Consider the following 16,878-nt stretch of genomic DNA (forward strand, 5'->3'; position numbering starts at 1 on the left):
AAATATAAACCCAAAAGTGATGAACACATATTTGAACTCTCTCCACAGAAAATATTATGCATTAATAGAAGAAGGCGGCAGTACAACCTCATGCAAACCTTCCTACCACAGTACTGTCTGTTGAAAAGCTATGTGTCTGTACATTGTTTTGCTGCTCACAAAGGCCTGGCTCAACGACTGTAGAATACATAGCTTACCTTGCGTCGTACTCCAGTCCAAGCCACCCACAAACAGTTTTCTGCAAATGAAGCATACAGCAGTTTTAGGATGCTACACAACAGATGCTTCCATCTTATTTAAGACAGATGTCAGCTAATTCTGAAGAGGTCTGGCAGTACTGAGGCCTCCAAAAGATACTACAAAGTCCGTTCCTCACCAGTATCCACTATTCTTTGTGACAGCTACTTTCCGTTTCACGAAGATTCACATAAAACTGAAGCATCTGTTCTGTGTCCCACAAGCATGAACAGAGATTGTAAGCTTACTACAGGAACACATTTTATTATTTTATGCAAAGAGAGGACAAAAATATCAGAAAAGCCCAGGTTCCTCCAAACTTCTTATCTCCAGATACTTGAGAAGGGAGCATTGCTTTGAGAAATCATTACAATGGCCAGAAGGCAAAAAACCAACACAGAACATAACAGTAAGTACATTTACCTGCTCTTTTGGGGCAGAAAGGAGTTCTAGCATGGAACACCTCATAGTTCAGGAAAGTATTTGGAATTTGAAAAGTTATCCAAGAACACAGTTATAAAGTCATTCTACCTGGTTAACCCCCACCCTCGAAGTTAAAAGGGGATGTTTGGACTCCTGTCAAGGACTGGATCATCAGCTCTATGTTACTTACAGAACTCTGAGAACCAGAAGAAAACAGCTGCAGGGTCCGTGTAGTTCCAATTTAAGGATGAAAACAAAATCCAAAACTTCTGAGATAAAGCAAACTGACAGAAAGCCAGACATCCTAGTTTAAATACCCAAGCCTGTTCCATCAACTGCTCTAATCCCAGACCAAGGATCAAGAGATGTATATAGTCTTGCATTAGGCCTCCAAAACCAAGACAGAAGAACAGCTGGGCTCTCCTACATCCATTTGCTACCTAACACTGAATGTTACCAGAAAGATAACTGACATTCAAAATTAGTTTAAAAAGTTTTCTACAAAAATACACTCGCAACACAGCTGCTGCAGCTCTTTCTAACACATACTGTAGCAAAAGTAACACCAGACTGAAGTTTGCACACTTCATGTTACTATCCCCTACATCAACAGATACTACCAAATGAAAAAGAATGCCAGCAGTTCAAGTTATTTAATACTGACTTACAAATAAGCAGCAACATAAGTGCGCCTGTCCTGGGATGATGTGGCTAACTTTCACATGCCAGAAAGTCAAAGCCCAATGGGAACCGCAGCTAAAAGAAACAGACTCCACGGGAGGGAACGTTGAACTACATGCAATGGTCGGATTCAGGCATCACTTGAAATTTCTGTACTTGTTCTCTAGCTGCATAATTGGGTAAAACAGAAAGCGGATCAAAAAAGCTTAAGTCAGCCCTCAGGGTTCCTTGTGTTCTCAAAGTACTGTCCTGGTAAAGAAAAGTCCTTAAACTGCTGATTAAAACAAACATAAAACCTTCATCCATTCCTTTTATGTGCTACTCCCTTGCTCACCTAGAAAGATGAGTCAGAATCGCTTTTGTCTACCATTATCTTCTAGTTCAGTGAAAGCAAAAGTAGAACTACCAGGTTCAAGTCTAAGATAGAAGGCAAACTCATAGGGCAAGAACTAAATAACAGAGGAGCACTAATTCAGCAATTAGTTGTGAAATCATTTTACAATCTAGTTTAGAGATATCTCCAAATAGATGAGAAAGTCATGGCTAAAACCCAAACTAAACTCCATGCTTAAAACCGAAGACAAGTCCGAATCAACTCATCTTCTAGAAGAGCATCCAAATCCGTACCATTTCGTGTTAGAGCACACCGAAGTAGCTGGGTAAGTGCACAAAGAGGAGCAGGGAGATGAGACAGACTGCCTGCTTTGCAACTCTTTATCAATGTTATTGTGTTACAAAACTTCCATGCAAAGTAATTTACTCTGTAATTAAAGGTTAGTTCAAAGCCACCTCAACATTTGGCCCTTTTCAGCAAGAAGCACCAACTCAAAAGGTCTTCTGTTAATAGTTTTATGGGTCTGCACAGACAAGTGCTGGGAATAGTGTAGCTTTGGAGGATGCCCTCTGTTTCTCTTATCAGTCCCTGAAGAGAGGAACCATACTCTGTTTTGTCTTCTACTCGCCCTCAGACATATCCTAATACAGCTGAGCTGAGGCTGGGAATTGGTGCACCTTCACTTCAACGGGGAAAGTTGAAATTCTCCTTAAAAAAAAATAAACTAAAACTTCCTTTCACCCGCTTTTTTCAGGAGCAGCTAACTGCAGTAAGAAAACCGCCCCATCACCACTACCACCTCCCCAGTCAGTAAGCTGTGCTAGCACACAGGGAGCATCAGTGAAAGGAAAGCCTCGCAACAAGAAGGTCCTGCACAGCAGGACAGCTTGCAGATGCAACCAGCAGTCCCTTCCCGATTCATTTCTCTGTGATATGGCACCATGTCCTGTCCCTTATACAACAGCCAACAGTGACTAAACCAATCCCAAGAGTGCAGGTGTACTACATGTGAAAACAAGGGGTGACTAAATTCAGTATTACACAGCACCTACAAGTCTTGTTCCATCCAGGCAAATTTTATTCCTAAATCACTAGTTGAGAGGTGATATAAGCTTTGACTTTAAGAAAAAAGACCAACTGTTAAGCACAGATCAAAGCATCTTCTTCAGCAGGCTAGAAAATAACTGAACTGGTAATAGGCAAAGAAAGTACAGCCCTCACAGTACTGCAGAAGACAGCGGCTGCATCTGTTCTTGCATTATGATAATGCATCTGATAATAGCACAAGCAGGACATTACATCCATTATCAAACCTCTCTGAAAGCAGGCCTGTTTTCTACTTGCATGTTTCATGATGATGAAGTTTTTCTCAAGGGTAGGAAAACCCCCACCTCCCTCCGCTGGCCAAGAGCTCACTCCCAGCAGCAGTTCAAGGAGCTTATTCAACACCAGCCAGTTTTTAGCAACAGGTCATTTTCCAGTAACAGCCAAATTTCACCCAACAGTTGTCAGCACACTCAGACTCCCTGGTAGCTTCCACAACTGTTGCTTTACATTGCGCCTCCACACGAATCTGTGTGCTCTTACTTTTCCTAAAAATAACAGCACAAGAAAGTTCTGTAAGGAAGTGACTTTATTTCCTAATAGCAAAGAAAAAAATAACTGATCTAATGTTATATTCCAATTAAAAGTTTTGATGTAGCCCATGACTGTGTGTTAGCTACATTTTCTAGGCCAACCACATTTAGGATTGTTTTATTTTATTTTTTAACTAAATTTGATAGAGTGGTATGTAAGATCAATCTATGTAAGATCAATCTAAAATACTAGCTGCATTCTGACAAAACATCAAGTTGTCTGCAGGGACAGAGGACTCCCCACAGTTAAGGTCATTGAAACCTTCCAGTGCCATCATTAATTATTTGTAGTCACCCTACATACATTTAAACCAAAAAAAAGTTGGGTTGCCTAAGGTCAACTACAGCAGCTGTATGTAAATACATGGCTCCTATTTATATGCACACTATAGAATGCCAAAAGCCAGGACTACCCTGCCTTTAACTCCTCCAGGGACTGGTTTGAACACACTGAGCAAATGCAAGAATTAACTATTCCCTACCTAACACAAAAATCTAGATGCAGCATTGTACTGGACGAGCAGCTGTCAGATGCAAAACAGCTGTATGAAGTAACACGAGGTGAGTGTTCATTTCCCTGCACACAACTTGCATCATCAGCCCGCTGGTAAGGTCTTACATATGTTGCCTCCCAGAAGTTTTTGTTCCAACAGTTTATGGGCTGGTGGTTATTAAAATCATGCTATCAGTTTCAGCCTGCTGAGATCACTGTCCTCATACCTATTTGCACCACCCTCAAAAATGCACACCTCAAAAAAGCTAGGTATTTATAGACCATAGTGTTAGAAGGATGCTGTAGTCCACACCCAACAGAATGTAAAGCAATTCCCCAGCACAAGCCTGGTGAAAACACAAAACACTGGCCCGTTTCTTTCGGCAAGTCTGTCTTTCCACCGCGAGCTGTGCAACGGTGTGCACAGTACACCAGCCTGTGAAAGGCATCAGCAGACAGAGCACACCTGAGGCAGCAGCAGCAGTATTCCTCACAGCGCTTGGATCAGGAGTGGGAAGCAGAATAATGACTCTTCAGAAGCTGCAGTACGTATAAGTTTTAACCAAGTTTCACGAAGCCACATGTTCCACTTCAGCTATTTCCTGACGAAATTTCACTTGCTAATTTACTCTTTTCTCCCATAAATGTTATCCATCACTGAAGCAGATAATCCCAGAATTAGTAAAAAAGCATGCACAGGTATTTTAAAAGTGCTGAAACTCAACAAAAGCACAAACTCTTTGCCTACATAAAATAATCCGGCAGTTTGATTAGCATCTATCATTTCTCTTAGTGCAGTCCCAGTCATCTACATGCTGCTGGACAGAAGGATCTCAAGCTCAGCACCTCTCCTTCACCCAAAATAGTCCCAAGTCCTAATTACAGCAAATAACACTCGCAAAGCCCTACCTACTCATACCAACACGACTGCAAGGCCTATGGCCTTTGTATTTTTTTCTTCACTTAAAATCTGTCTAGAAAAGCGGTTAAATTTGTAACTTCCTATTAACACTTGCATCTCACAACAGCTTTCAAAACAGAACTTCCTTCACCCAACCATAGGCGGCTGCTGACCAAAACAGAGTTCATTCTGTGCTTTCACCTTTCCATTCGAGCACTTTTGGAGGAGGAAAAAAAAGCAAATTACTGTTTCTGATTAAAATCCAAGCCTTTCAGATCCGGTTAAACCTCAGAAGGATCAGTCTGCAACTGGGACAGTGCCCTGTGACAGCCAGTCCTGTTCAGCATGAAAGCTGACAATATTTCCCTAAGTCACTTGCAGCCTGCAAGAACAGCAGCACACAGAAGTCTGCTCATCAGGTCTTTCCTAAGGCACTAGACAGTGACTAAGGCCCAGGACCAAATAAAAACACTTTCAGAGCAAATCCCACATATTTAAACATGCCTTGTGCAATATGTGTGTTCATAGCAGCATGTCCTGTTCAAAACAGTTACCCTGCCTCTCCTATTTTTAAGACTGTACAAATTAAGAATGCGCACAGTCAATAAGCGGCTTACTACACGCTGGAGACAGGACAAGAACGATGACTGGTTCACATCTGCTCTAGTTTCCAAAAAGGTGATCAGTTATGACGTGCATATTCGATGCCAAAACTTGTAGCGGAAGCGGAGCAGACAACCTTTTTATTTTATTTTTGCCGTTTTCAGGTCTAACGTGCCAAGCCTGCAGTCTCCTAATTGAAATGCCACTGGGCACTGAAGTATTATGTACTTCAGTGCCCAGTAGATAATGTGCAGAAGAAATCTGTAATACTGAACACATCTCCGAAGGATTAGAGCCATCAGTTTGAAGAAGCCCAAAAAAAAAAAAAAATCTCTGGAGAGGCTCTGGAAAACCCGACTGAAGCGCAGCTTGCAGCTAGCGGGTGGCATCCGCCAGCAGAGGAGAAGTTTGGAGGGCAGCTACCCGCAGCGCAAGGGCTCCCCTGCAGCACGGGGGAGGGAGGCGAGGGGTGAGCGGTGGCCCCCGGCTGCCGCCTTTGTCCTGCCGCCCCCCCGCCCATCCGTCTCCCCCCCCCCCCCCACCTCGCCAGGAGCCCCGGCCCCACCGGGGACACGCGGGGCAGCACCGATGAGCCCCCGGTACAAAGTCCCCGGGGGTTCACCACCCCTTCCCGTCGTTAACCAGGGGAGAAGGGGCGGGGGGGGGGGGGGGGGGGGGGGTGCCTGTGCACCCCCCCGGCGCGGGGCGGCGGGCTCCCGGGAGCGCGCGGGAAGCGCCGCGGGTGACCTTGGGCCGTGCGCACCTGCCGCCGCAGCCCGGCGCGGGCCGGTCACGTGACGGGGGGGGCAGCCTCCCGGCCCGCAGGGGCCCAGCATGGCGGACGGGCCCGGCGGCGGACACCGGCCAGGACGGGACTTCCTCCACACACACACACACCCACCACCACCTCTCCCCGCACGGCGGGAGCCCCGGCGCGACCCGCGCCTCAGGGTGCAGGGAAGGGGGGGAGGGGCCGGACCCCCGCCGCTCCCCCGGCCCGGCGCCTCCTCAGGCGGCCGCCCCCCCCTTACCCGATCTCGTCGGCGCCTCCCACGCTGTTCATGGCGGCGGCTCCTCGGCGGTATCCGGGGCCGCGCCCGGCTCCTCTCTCCGGCGGCGGCGGCACCAGCGGCAGGTCGTGAGGCTGCGGGCGGACTCTCCTCGCCGGTCCGACAGTCCCCCGTTCCCCCCCCCCCCCCCACGCTCCCGAGCTGCGCAACGGCCGCCCCCGGCCCGGCCCCCCCGCCGCGCGCTCGCGCTCCCTCAGCGCCGCCAACCGCCGCTGCGCGCGCACCTGCCCTCGCTACGGGGTCTCCGGGGCCGCGCCCAGGGAGGGGCGGGGGCGGGGCGGCGCGCGGGGGCCGACGGGAAGGGCAGTCCTCCCGCAGCACGTGCGGCCGCCGTGCCTGGCGCCGCGCGGGTGGGGGGCGGGGCCCACGGCACGGCCCCCCCGGCACGGATCGGTGCCTGGCCCAGCGCCCCGGCAGCCCCCCGGTGCCCGCCCTGCCCCCCCGCAGCGCAGCCCCGTGCGCGGGGGGGAAGGATGGAGCACGGCGCTGTGCGTGGCCTGGTGCGTGGCGCAGCGCGGAGCTTGGCGCTGTGCGGAGCCCGGAGTGGGGCACAGCACCCCGAGCAGCCCTGCAGCACGGCACGGCGTGGGGCACAGCACCGGGCGCGGCCCTAGTGCATGGCACGGCGTGGGGCACAGCACGGCGTGGGGCACAGCACAGTGCATGGCCTTAGTGCATGGCATGGTGTGGGCACAGCACCATGCACGGCCCTAGTGCACAGCACAGCATGGGCCAGAGCCCTGTGCATGGCCCTGGAGCACAGCACAGCCCCAGTGTGCATGGCCCTGGAGCGCAGCACAGCCCCAGTGTGCATGGCCCTGGAGCGCAGCACGGCCCCAATGTGCATGGCCCTGGAGCGCAGCACAGCCCCAGTGTGCATGGTCCTGGAGCGCAGCACAGCCCCAGTGTGCATGGCCCTGGAGCGCAGCACGGCCCCAATGTGCATGGCCCTGGAGCGCAGCACAGCCCCAGTGTGCATGGCCCTGGAGCGCAGCACGGCCCCAATGTGCATGGTCCTGGAGCGCAGCACAGCCCCAGTGTGCATGGCCCTGGAGCGCAGCACGGCCCCAATGTGCATGGCCCTGGAGCGCAGCACAGCCCCAGTGTGCATGGCCCTGGAGCGCAGCACGGCCCCAATGTGCATGGCCCTGGAGCGCAGCACGGCCCCAGTGCACGGCCCTGGAGTGCAGCACAGCCACAGTGCATGGCCCTGGAGCACAGCATGGCCCCAGTGCATGGCTCTGGTGTGCAGCACAGCACAAGTGCATGGCCCTGGCATGCAGCTTGGCCCCATTGCATGGCCCAGGAGCGCAGCACAGCCACAGTGTATGTCCCTGGAGCACAGCACAGCCACAGTGCATGGCCCTGGAGCACAGCACAGCCCCAGTGCATGGCCCTGGAGCGCAGCATGGCCCCAGTGCACAGCACTGCGACAGTGCATGGCTCTGGAGCACAGCACCAGTTGGGGCACAGCACAGTGCGTAGCCCTCAGGGCAAAGCCCTTGACCAGTGTCGCACTGATCCAGCCCAGCTCCACCATGCAATGCTGCTCATTCCTGCCCCAAGCACGCGCAGCACGGCACACGGTGCCACCAGGAGCAGGGCTTTTACCCCCCCACACCCCACACACACACCCCCCGCCCCCCCAGTTTAGCCCCATCGCGTCGTGGGGCACCAGCCACTCCTGCCTGGCCATGCCTACAGAGACAGCTGTGCTGGTGGCTGCGCAGGCCTGGCAGCCCCTACCCCACCCCCCCTGCTCCTGCTAAGGGATCCCCTCCCCACCAAGGGCCCCAGCCTGCCCTGCACACTCAGCACTTTCCCAGTCCTGGCTATTTAAAGCCAGCCAAGCCCCCAGTGCCCTTTCCCTCCCCCGGCACCGCTGAGCCCAAGGGTGGACTTTCCCCCCTGCAGCAGCAGTGGCATGGCCATGAGCACCCAGGCGGCAGCGGGACGGATCTTTGCGGAGGGCGAGGATTGCCGGGCAGCCTGGCGGGAGGCAGCAGCCACCTACGATGGGCCTGACACCCACCTGGAGATCCTGGGGAAGCCGGTGATGGAGCGCTGGGAGACCCCCTACATGCACTCGCTGGCAGCCGTGGCTGCGTCGAGGGGTAACGGGGACCCCGCGGGCTCAGGGCTGTGCCATGGGGTGTAACTGAGTTGTGGGGGGAGGGCAGCTTTCCCACCAGTGAACAAAGTCGGGGATAATGTTGCTGCCAGGGGACGCTGCTGCATGCACCCCACTCACCACCAGTGTTCCCCACGCAGTGATGGTGGCAGTGGGGCCGCAGTGGCACTTAGGCTCGTGTGTCGGGGTGACACGTTCCCCAGCTGCTGCTTTTCGGGCTCCATTTCCCGCATGCGGGCGAGGGAGGGTTTGCACGGCTGGGAGCAGTGGCTTGTTCCCGCTGCAGCTGTCCAGGGAGGGGGGCGGTGGTGGCAAAGGGCTGCTGCAGGGTGCACCAGGGAGGTGGTGGGTGATGGGGACACGGGGCTGCTCCCACCTTCTCACTGCGGTGTGGGCAGTGCCACGCTTTCCCATCCTGTGCTAAAAAAAAACCCAATTCATGGAAAGAGAGGGGTGGCATTTGGGGCTGAGGCACAGAAAAAACAGAGATCTGCATTTGCTGGGCTTGCACTGGCCGCCTGGCATCTCTGGGGAGGCACAGCCCCCCACCCCCCCCAGCTGCCCTCTTGTCCCCAGGTGGCCGTGTGCTGGAGGTGGGCTTTGGCATGGCCATCGCCGCCACCAAGGTGGAGGAGTTTGACATCGAGGAGCACTGGATCATTGAGTGCAATGAGGGAGTTTTCCAGCGGCTGGAGGAATGGGCCAAGACGCAGCCGCACAAGGTGCGGGGAAGGCTGTGCCGGTGCCCAGCGCCCGCGGGCACATGCCGCTGGGGCTCACCGCTCTGTCCTCCTGCCTGCAGGTCGTGCCCCTCAAGGGGCTGTGGGAGGAGGTGGTGCCAACGCTGCCGGACGGGCACTTCATGGGTGAGCTGAGCCCAGCGGGACTGGGAACGGGGCAGTGGGGTGGGAGCCCCCACAGCAGAGCTTGGGGTGCAGGCGCCCCAGGGAAGAAAGGTCCTGGCATGTCCCTGCACCGTGGGAGCTGGGGGGGATGCAACTCGGCCAGGGTGCAGGTGAGCACCCGGCCCAGCTCCCTCCCACAGCAGTGGGGATGTGGATGGGCTGCAGCTGGGGGCCCCCGGGAGCAGCATCTCGTCCTGGGGAGCAGCACATCGCTGCCTTCTGAGGTTCAGTGACATGGGGTGCAAACTGAAATAAGAAAAAAATAGTTACAGGCCATGAAGGGGCATCTCACCCCCGGCACGTGAGCCCCACTGGTGCCTCAGTGGTCGCTCGCAGCTAACGAATGGTTCCCGGGCAGGGATCCTGTATGACACTTACCCGCTGTCGGAGGAGACCTGGCACACGCATCAGTTCAACTTCATCAAGGTAGTATGCCGGGGTGCAGCACCCACACCTCCCCCTGCCCTTTGCAAGGGGTCACAGCCCCCACTCGGGTGGGTTTGGGGGCACACAGGGCAGGGAGGAGAATTTGGGACCTCAGGAGTCAAAAGCTGGAGCTGAGCGTTGCTCTGCAGCCCTCGCCGTCCCCAGCACCCTCCCTGCCACCCGGGATTTAGTGGCCTCTGGAACAACCCAATGTCCCCATTGATGTCCCCAGCGCAACAGTGGCATTGGCAGCACCTTTGGTCTGCACGGTCACAGCCGTCTGGAGGGGAGCAGTGGGAGGGCACAGAGGGCTGGGGCAACATCCAGCTCTGCAGGGACAAGCGAGAGCTTGAAGGGGGGTGAGGCAGAGACTGGGTGCTGTGCACAAGGGTGCTGGGTGCTGAGCCAGCTCCCCCTCAATTCCCATTGCAGGACCATGCCTTCCGCTTGCTGCAGCCCGGGGGGATCCTCACCTACTGCAACCTGACCTCCTGGGGGGAGCTGCTGAAGACCAAGTACACCGACATCGAGCAGATGTTTGAGGTGAGCGTCGTTCCCTGGGCTGGGGGACGGGGGCTGGCACCCCCAGCCCAAGCTGGAGTTCCCAGACTCACCACATCAGCCTGCACACATTCGTCCGACACCATGGCCACAGAGCAGCACGAGCCAGACGACTCCGTGGCTGTTTTAACTCCCCCGTCACGCTGGGGCTCAGCCTTTCAGGGAAGGTCAGAGGGTTTTTGCCCACAGCAGCCCGAGACGGGGGTCCCTGCAGCTGGCTGCTTGCACTGTCCTGTGTACCTGCAGGCTGGGGCTCCACAGTATCTCCACTCGCATCCAGGCAGCTCAAACTATTGCTGCTCCTTTCCCTCCCTCCTCTCTTATAGGAGACCCAGGTAGAGCACCTGGTGGAAGCCGGGTTCAAGAAGGAGAACATCAGCCTGAAGGTGATGGACCTGGTCTCCCCCAAGGACTGCAGGTACTACTCCTTCCACAAGATGGTCACCCCCATCATCGTGAAGCACTGAGGGTGCTGGCAGCCTGGCACCATCCCTTGGGGCTGCCCCAAAGCCACAGGAAGCAAACACTAAAGGAGGAGAGGCTAGTATGTGCACTGCAAGGAGGAGAAAAGCTCTCGTCTCCTTTGATGCTAATAAGAGAAGATTGGAGCTGATTTATCTGGAGGCAGGAGATGGCTGGAAGCTTGGGATGGAAGTGCTGGGTCTCCAGGGACCTCTGGACAAAAGGACTCCCTGCCCCACCTCGGATGTCACCCACAGCTCCCCACCCTGGCAGGGTGTCTGCTGGGCTCTGTGGGGGAGGGTCCCACCCTGCGTCTGTCCCCGAGGCCAAGTTTCCACTCAAGACTTGCCCTCGTCTCCAAATACCTCAATTAAGCTGCAATTCCAGAGCATGGCTCAGAGACTTTAGCCAAAGGGGTTCGAGGACGGAGACCTTTCCTCTAAACACTGGATCATGTTTAGAAATCATGGGGTGGCTTTCCACACACAAGCCAAATAATCTAAACCAGCATTTCGGCTGCTCCTGCAGCAACTCCCCTGTGAAGTTTCCCAACGCTTTTGGCTAGTTCTGATCCCAATAACCTCCTTGCAGTTCAACAGCACATAAATGACATTTCTTCTGTCTACCCTGAGCAGATAAAATCCATTAAAAAAAAGAATGAAATACACAACTTCTGTTTCAGAGCGCTTCATTTGTCTTTCAAAAGTGCATGTGTGATTCTGCCATGACTGTTCCTCGTCCCAGGCTGCTGGGAGAACACCACACCAGGCTCCTGGGACACATTCAGCACCAAAACGCGCTGCTTTACACCTACTGCATTAAGGAGTTCTGCAGCATTCCTTTTTATTAGTTGTATTTTGATTTTGGGCATTAATATTTTACTTACAGAACTATAACTAATTTCTGGCTGCTGTGCACATAGATAGAAAGGACTTATTAGATCCTTTGCAGGAATTATAAGCAAAATGCAGGGAGGCCTCGGGGCTCACCTGGATGTGTGTCGGTCTCAAAACTTCCTAACAAAGCCAAAGAGCAAGTCCCAGGTTTCTAGCAAGGCATTTATGTCACGATAGGTAACTTCAAATATTCTCCTTCCCTTGCAGGCTATTGAGACCAGAAACCACACTGAACATTATCAAATTCAACTTGTCCTTTTTAATTCAGCTTTTAAACGAGTTAAAACATTTCAGGTACGAGGGATATTTTAAAGACAGAAGAGGATCTTAACCAGGTAGAGGTTTTTTGGAGGACTTGTGAGAACACAGATTTATTGTGCGTATGAGTGCAAGCAGATGCCCCAGGCAGGCAATAAGTGGGTAGGTCATAAATAAGAGGCTATTTCCTGTACCAGATCTGAATCTTCTTCTCTCGTTTGATTTTCTTCTGAAGCTGCAGGATTCCGTACAGCAAAGCTTCAGCAGTAGGTGGGCAACCTGAGAGAGAGAAAAAGGAAGCCCATGGGGCTGCTAGCTGCACTGAAACGTAGCTGACAAAGAGAACAGACAAGCCACAGGCTTTACGCTGAAGCAGGTGTGATTTCACTCTGGCTTTGTACGTGTCACAGGCTGTAGGGTTCTTAAAAGCAAGAGGCCTTCTTTAGTTTAAAGAAACAAAAGCGGTGGTGTTTGACAAAAAGGTCTTTATAAAATGCTTTGCTTTTAAGCAAGGTGGTATCTCACAGCAGAGCATGTGGTTGACTGAATTACAGCCCACACTTTACACAACAGTTACTGGTGAGTAACATCACCAGAACTAAACTCGCTTACTGAAAGCCCCAGGCAGATCTTGCTGAAGCATCTGCAGCTTTAACAATACAGTTCGAAACAAGAAGATCTTTAAAAATGACACCAAGCGCTGTCCGAATGTACAAAGTTAACTTCACTCCCATCCTGCTCTGAGTTAGCACCGTGGCCCACAGAGCTGTCTTTCCTACCTGGCACATAGATGTCCACCGGCACAATGCGGTCACAGCCCCTCACCACAGAGTAGGAGTAGTGGTAGTAACCCCCGCCGTTGGCACAGCTGTAAGAGGAATGAAATATATTCAGGAGTCAGGCAGGTTTCAGCGCTTTCTTAAAGACGGTTCAGCAGCCCACAGGGGAAGATAAGCAGGAGACAAAGGAGAAGGTGAGCCTGGCACCCAAGTGCTGCGAGGCAAGGAGCCACCCGACAGCATTTACAGTAAGGGATGGAGTGGATGCCAAGGTTTACGCTGTGGTCATTCAGCCTCGTCACCAGCCCTGGCTGGAAGGCAGAGGCTACACCTGCAAGCTGTTACGTTTCAAGCCGAATCAAACCAAACCAAGCGGTTTCCATCACTCTTACAAAGTACAAAATACTCAGGCAGTCCTTCCTCTCTACTGCAAAACTTTTTATTTTGCCACACCAGCACAAAGCATTTCTAGAACTCTTTCTGTCCCCTCCAGGCCCTGGTGAAGCGGCTGCCTTTGGCCCCAGCAGCTCCGGGTGACAAACAAGTTGTCAGTTCCGCCATGCCAGAGCTCCACGGAGCTCAGATTTCATGCTACACAGCAGAAGCATTTTGAAACCTTTTGCCTAAATGCAAACTCTGAGATTCTGGACATACACAAGTCCCTGGACACTGACAGCTGCAAAAACGCCACAATCTTTCACTGAGAAGACTTTGCAGTTCACACTGACTTGACAGACATCATTCTCCTCACCCTCAAAGGGAGTCTTTATGTTTTGTTTGTAACAAGGCCTCTTTATATAATTTAAGGGGTTGGAAATACAAACAAGAAATGGGTTCTCCTTCCTTCAACTCCCCTCTGTCGAGCAGAGACAGCAGATTTCTCCCACAGAGTATAAGGCGGTAAGGGTGTCCCAGCACTTACCTCCCCATGGAGACCACGTAGCGAGGCTCTGGCATCTGGTCATAGACCTGCAGAACACAGACATTTCAGACCACTTTCTGCTCGCGTACAGCACACGCAGCCGTGCATGAGGCATCCACCACAGGCTGTACCTTTCGAAGAGCTGGAGCCATTTTGTTTGTCAGGGTGCCAGCCACAATCATGACATCAGCTTGCCGGGGACTAGCCCGAAACACCACCCCAAAGCGGTCCATGTCATAGCGAGGAGCAGCCATGTGCATCATCTCCACGGCACAGCACGCCAGGCCAAACGTCATTGGCCATAAGGAGCTCTGCAGCAGGAGAAACACGGGTTATGGGTAAGAACACTGAAAGCAGGAGCTGAGACCCTGTGTGGGTTGCTCACAGAACACGAGTTGATCAGGCAGAAAGAGAAATAAAACTAGAAAAGTTGCCACGTCTGTTTAGTCAGCGCATCATAAATGAAACCAGTGTTTGCCATTATGCAGGAGAGCGAAACCCACGGCTCCGGGGAAACAGATGTGTAGAGATCTATGCGTTTGCAGCCTCAGGGATGCTAAACGTGCTCAAAGGTGCAGACGTTCCTCTTTGCATCTCACACTGCTAAAGCAGCCACCTCAGAAGCCCTGCAGAGGGGCAGCAGTGACCAGAGAAGGCAAAACTCAGCTAAGCCAGAGCACACTGGATACAGGGCAGTGTCACTTGTGCAGCCTTCTCCATGGCACAGAGCAGCTGCTCATTACAAGGACTGCATAAAATCAGAAAACGGCTTTTGTTTGTTAACGACAGACCGCTTTGTTTAGACAGGCAGCCTGTGCCGCTTTGCACCACCCTCATATCAAGGATCTCTCTTCCGCTCTGACACAGTGCCCCGAATGTCAACCTCTGGCCAAGAAACGCGGCTATTTCCCTGCAGAGAATTCTGAATCTGGTTTTATCCTGAGGAGGGGATGGCTCAAATCCATTTCCCACCAGCACCTCAAAGCATTTGATACCATTTCTCCCTGAGCGAGCATGACACTTTTAGCGACTCACCCTTCGTGCCCAGTTGATCAGGTCATCGAGTTTGGTGACAATATATTCGCCCCTGCTAGCAGGGACATAGGATTTTTTCTGGACAACAGCTGAACTCTTTTGCTGGACTTGGAGAGAGCTGAAGACAAACGGTGCGGTAGTGTCAGTTTCCAATTATTTAGTGTAACTGTAGAATATAACCATTAGCCTCAAGGAGCTGCGATCCCATACAGAACCCAAGGCACATTGCTCATGGACAACCTCACACCCTCCGCTACTGCTGGAGACTGTGTTTATAGCAAGGGGGGTTTCCCCTGACTGTGGGGAGATCTGTGGAGTTTGTTGCTGAGCCAGAGCCCTTCTATTTGCTGTACCCCAATTACAGAGGGTGCCTGGCAGGCTCTTCCTCAGGGCTCACAGCAGCCTGCCAGACAGAGCGAACAGAAGGCTTCTTTCGCTGTACCACTTGGGACCCTCCCACCCGTGGAAGGAAGGACACAGCTGAGGAACCTGCCCTGCAGTGCCGCCGTTACCTGTCAGCACGGTCAGCCGCTGGCGTCTGATGGAGCAGCCGAGTGTGAACAGATGACACAGGACCAGGCCTGGGAAAAATAAAAACCATTGCACCTCCATGTGACACGGTGGCACAGCCCCACGCTGTCCAGCCTCGGCCCTGCAGGAGCACGCACTGGCACCGGTGCTCTCCCCACGGGGAGCAGAACGGCCCAGAAACGAGAAAAGCAAGTGCTCCGATCAAACCCCGCTGCCAAACACCCAACCCTTCCCACCCCCCCGACCCAGCTCACTTGGGGCTCCCTGGCACAGGGGCAGCCGCTGGCAGCCGCGGGGCTCAGGGGTGCCATTGCCCCCGCTCCCCCTGCACCAGCGCTCGCAGGGACACCCAGCACCCTCCAGCCCCGGCTCTCACCACCAGCCCAGCACGCCGCGCCGAGGGAGGCGAAGACCTGCAAGGAGAGCACAGGAGAGCTCAGCTCTGGCCATTGAGCGTCACCGTGGGGAAAAGCCCGAACCCGGGAGAGAGCAAAACGTGGGACTCCCGCCCCGGGGCCCAGGGCTGCCCCGGAGGGACAGGGACACCCTGCGAACCCTGTCCGCTCCCGGGGCCCTCAGCCCCAAGGACGAGAGTCACCCCCGAGGACAGCAGCAGGCCCTGCCTCGGCCCGGAGCCCCCAGCGGGGCCCGGTGTCCCCTCTCAGGGCCCCGCAGTCCCCGGCCCGGTGTCCCCCCCAGAGCCCCGCAGCCCCCGGCCCGGTGACCCCCTCAGGGCCCCGCAGCCCCCGGCCCGGTGACCCCTCTCAGAGCCCCGCAGCCCGGTGACCCCCTCAGGGCCCCGCAGCCCCCGGCCCGGTGACCCCTCTCAGAGCCCCGCAGCCCGGTGACCCCCTCAGGGCCCCGCAGCCCCCGGCCCGGTGACCCCCTTAGAGCCCCGCAGCCCCCGGCCCGCTGACCCCCTCAGGCCTCCCTCCCGTCCCAGTCCCTCCGCAGAGGGCCGAGGCCTGGTCCCAGCCCCCCAGCCCCGCTCACAGCCCAGCGCCGCCATCTCGGCCGCAGCCCTTCAGACAACCTCTGGGCGCGGTGCACTCGCTAAGCGGCCCGGCGCGGACCCGGTGCGCCGCCTTAGCGCGCCGGCGGGGAACGCGGGGCGGCGCGGGGGGTTCCGCTGGCCCTCGCCGGGCCCTGCCCCGGCCCGCGGCAAAACGCGGAGAGAAAGCGGCAGGCGCGCCCCGGTGCCGCGGAGCCCCGGAGAGACAGCCGCGCTGGAAAACAGAGGCCCGTCCCTGGGTGGGCTCGAACCACCAACCTTTCGGTTAACAGCCGAACGCGCTAACCGATTGCGCCACAGAGACTTCGCTGCCGCCGCCGCCGCCGCGCCCGCCGCTGTGGGGAGAAGGAGCGCGCCGCTGCTCCCCGCCCCGTGTCCCCTGTGTGTCCCCGGCCACAGCCGCGCGCTCCCGCCCCCAGCCCGGAGCTGCGCGCCCACCGCCGCCGGGCCCGACCCGAGCGAGAGGGCGTCACCGGCCGGCCGGGGCAGTGCTCCCGCGCCGCCGAAATAGCTCAGTTGGGAGAGCGTTAGACTGAAGATCTAAAGGTCCCTGGTTCGATCCCGGGTTTCGGCAGCTCCCT

At 54.8% G+C, this 16,878-nt stretch overlaps 3 protein-coding genes and 2 non-coding genes across 6 annotated transcripts in view; 2 read left to right on the forward strand and 3 right to left on the reverse strand.

Moving 5' to 3' along the window:
• Positions 1–6,473, reverse strand: part of DAZAP1 (DAZ associated protein 1) — a 26,721-nt gene extending 20,248 nt beyond the window's left edge. For both annotated transcript variants that reach the window (XM_055709097.1, XM_055709096.1), the window contains exons 1-2: positions 6,341–6,473; positions 198–238 (exon numbers count right to left, since the gene is read on the reverse strand). In XM_055709097.1, coding sequence (XP_055565072.1) covers positions 198–238; positions 6,341–6,372 — 73 coding nt within the window. In that variant the 5' untranslated portion in view covers positions 6,373–6,473. The remainder of the gene's footprint in view (positions 1–197; positions 239–6,340) is intronic.
• On the forward strand, positions 6,329–11,534 carry GAMT (guanidinoacetate N-methyltransferase). The gene is made up of 7 exons (XM_055709100.1): positions 6,329–6,444; positions 8,297–8,493; positions 9,087–9,232; positions 9,313–9,376; positions 9,774–9,841; positions 10,274–10,384; positions 10,729–11,534. The coding sequence occupies exons 1-7, from the start codon at positions 6,371–6,373 to the stop codon at positions 10,867–10,869; spliced, it is 801 nt and encodes a 266-aa protein (XP_055565075.1). The 5' UTR covers positions 6,329–6,370; the 3' UTR covers positions 10,870–11,534.
• A 462-nt stretch (positions 11,535–11,996) lies between these two features.
• Positions 11,997–16,401, reverse strand: NDUFS7 (NADH:ubiquinone oxidoreductase core subunit S7). Its single transcript, XM_055709101.1, has 8 exons — positions 16,279–16,401; positions 15,662–15,698; positions 15,267–15,335; positions 14,755–14,872; positions 13,851–14,030; positions 13,720–13,766; positions 12,798–12,886; positions 11,997–12,297 (listed from the first exon to the last, which is right to left on the reverse strand). Exons 1-8 carry the CDS (start codon positions 16,292–16,294, stop codon positions 12,200–12,202), a joined length of 654 nt encoding a protein of 217 aa, XP_055565076.1. The 5' UTR covers positions 16,295–16,401; the 3' UTR covers positions 11,997–12,199.
• A 126-nt stretch (positions 16,402–16,527) lies between these two features.
• TRNAN-GUU (transfer RNA asparagine (anticodon GUU)) lies at positions 16,528–16,601 on the reverse strand. The gene has a single exon. It is a non-coding gene; the product is annotated as a tRNA-Asn (tRNA).
• Positions 16,602–16,798: 197 nt separating this feature from the next.
• TRNAF-GAA (transfer RNA phenylalanine (anticodon GAA)) lies at positions 16,799–16,871 on the forward strand. Its single transcript has one exon. It is a non-coding gene; the product is annotated as a tRNA-Phe (tRNA).
• Positions 16,872–16,878: the final 7 nt, after the last annotated feature.

This window comes from Falco cherrug, chromosome 4 (assembly GCF_023634085.1).
Source record: "Falco cherrug isolate bFalChe1 chromosome 4, bFalChe1.pri, whole genome shotgun sequence".
Lineage (NCBI taxonomy): Eukaryota > Metazoa > Chordata > Aves > Falconiformes > Falconidae > Falco > Falco cherrug.

Bases quoted from the DNA above. Each gene is read 5' to 3' on its own strand.
- NDUFS7 (XM_055709101.1), bottom strand. The intron at 14,031-14,754 runs GTGAGTCGCTAA...CTCCTGCTGCAG, and splicing joins TGATCAACTGGGCACGAAGG to AGCTCCTTATGGCCAATGAC. The intron at 13,767-13,850 runs GTACAGCCTGTG...TGTGTTCTGCAG, and splicing joins TGGCTCCAGCTCTTCGAAAG to GTCTATGACCAGATGCCAGA.
- GAMT (XM_055709100.1), top strand. From the start codon at position 6,371: ATGGCGGCGGCTCCTCGGCGGTATCCGGGGCCGCGCCCGGCTCCTCTC. The intron at 9,233-9,312 runs GTGCGGGGAAGG...TCCTGCCTGCAG, and splicing joins CCAAGACGCAGCCGCACAAG to GTCGTGCCCCTCAAGGGGCT. The intron at 10,385-10,728 runs GTGAGCGTCGTT...CCTCTCTTATAG, and splicing joins ACATCGAGCAGATGTTTGAG to GAGACCCAGGTAGAGCACCT.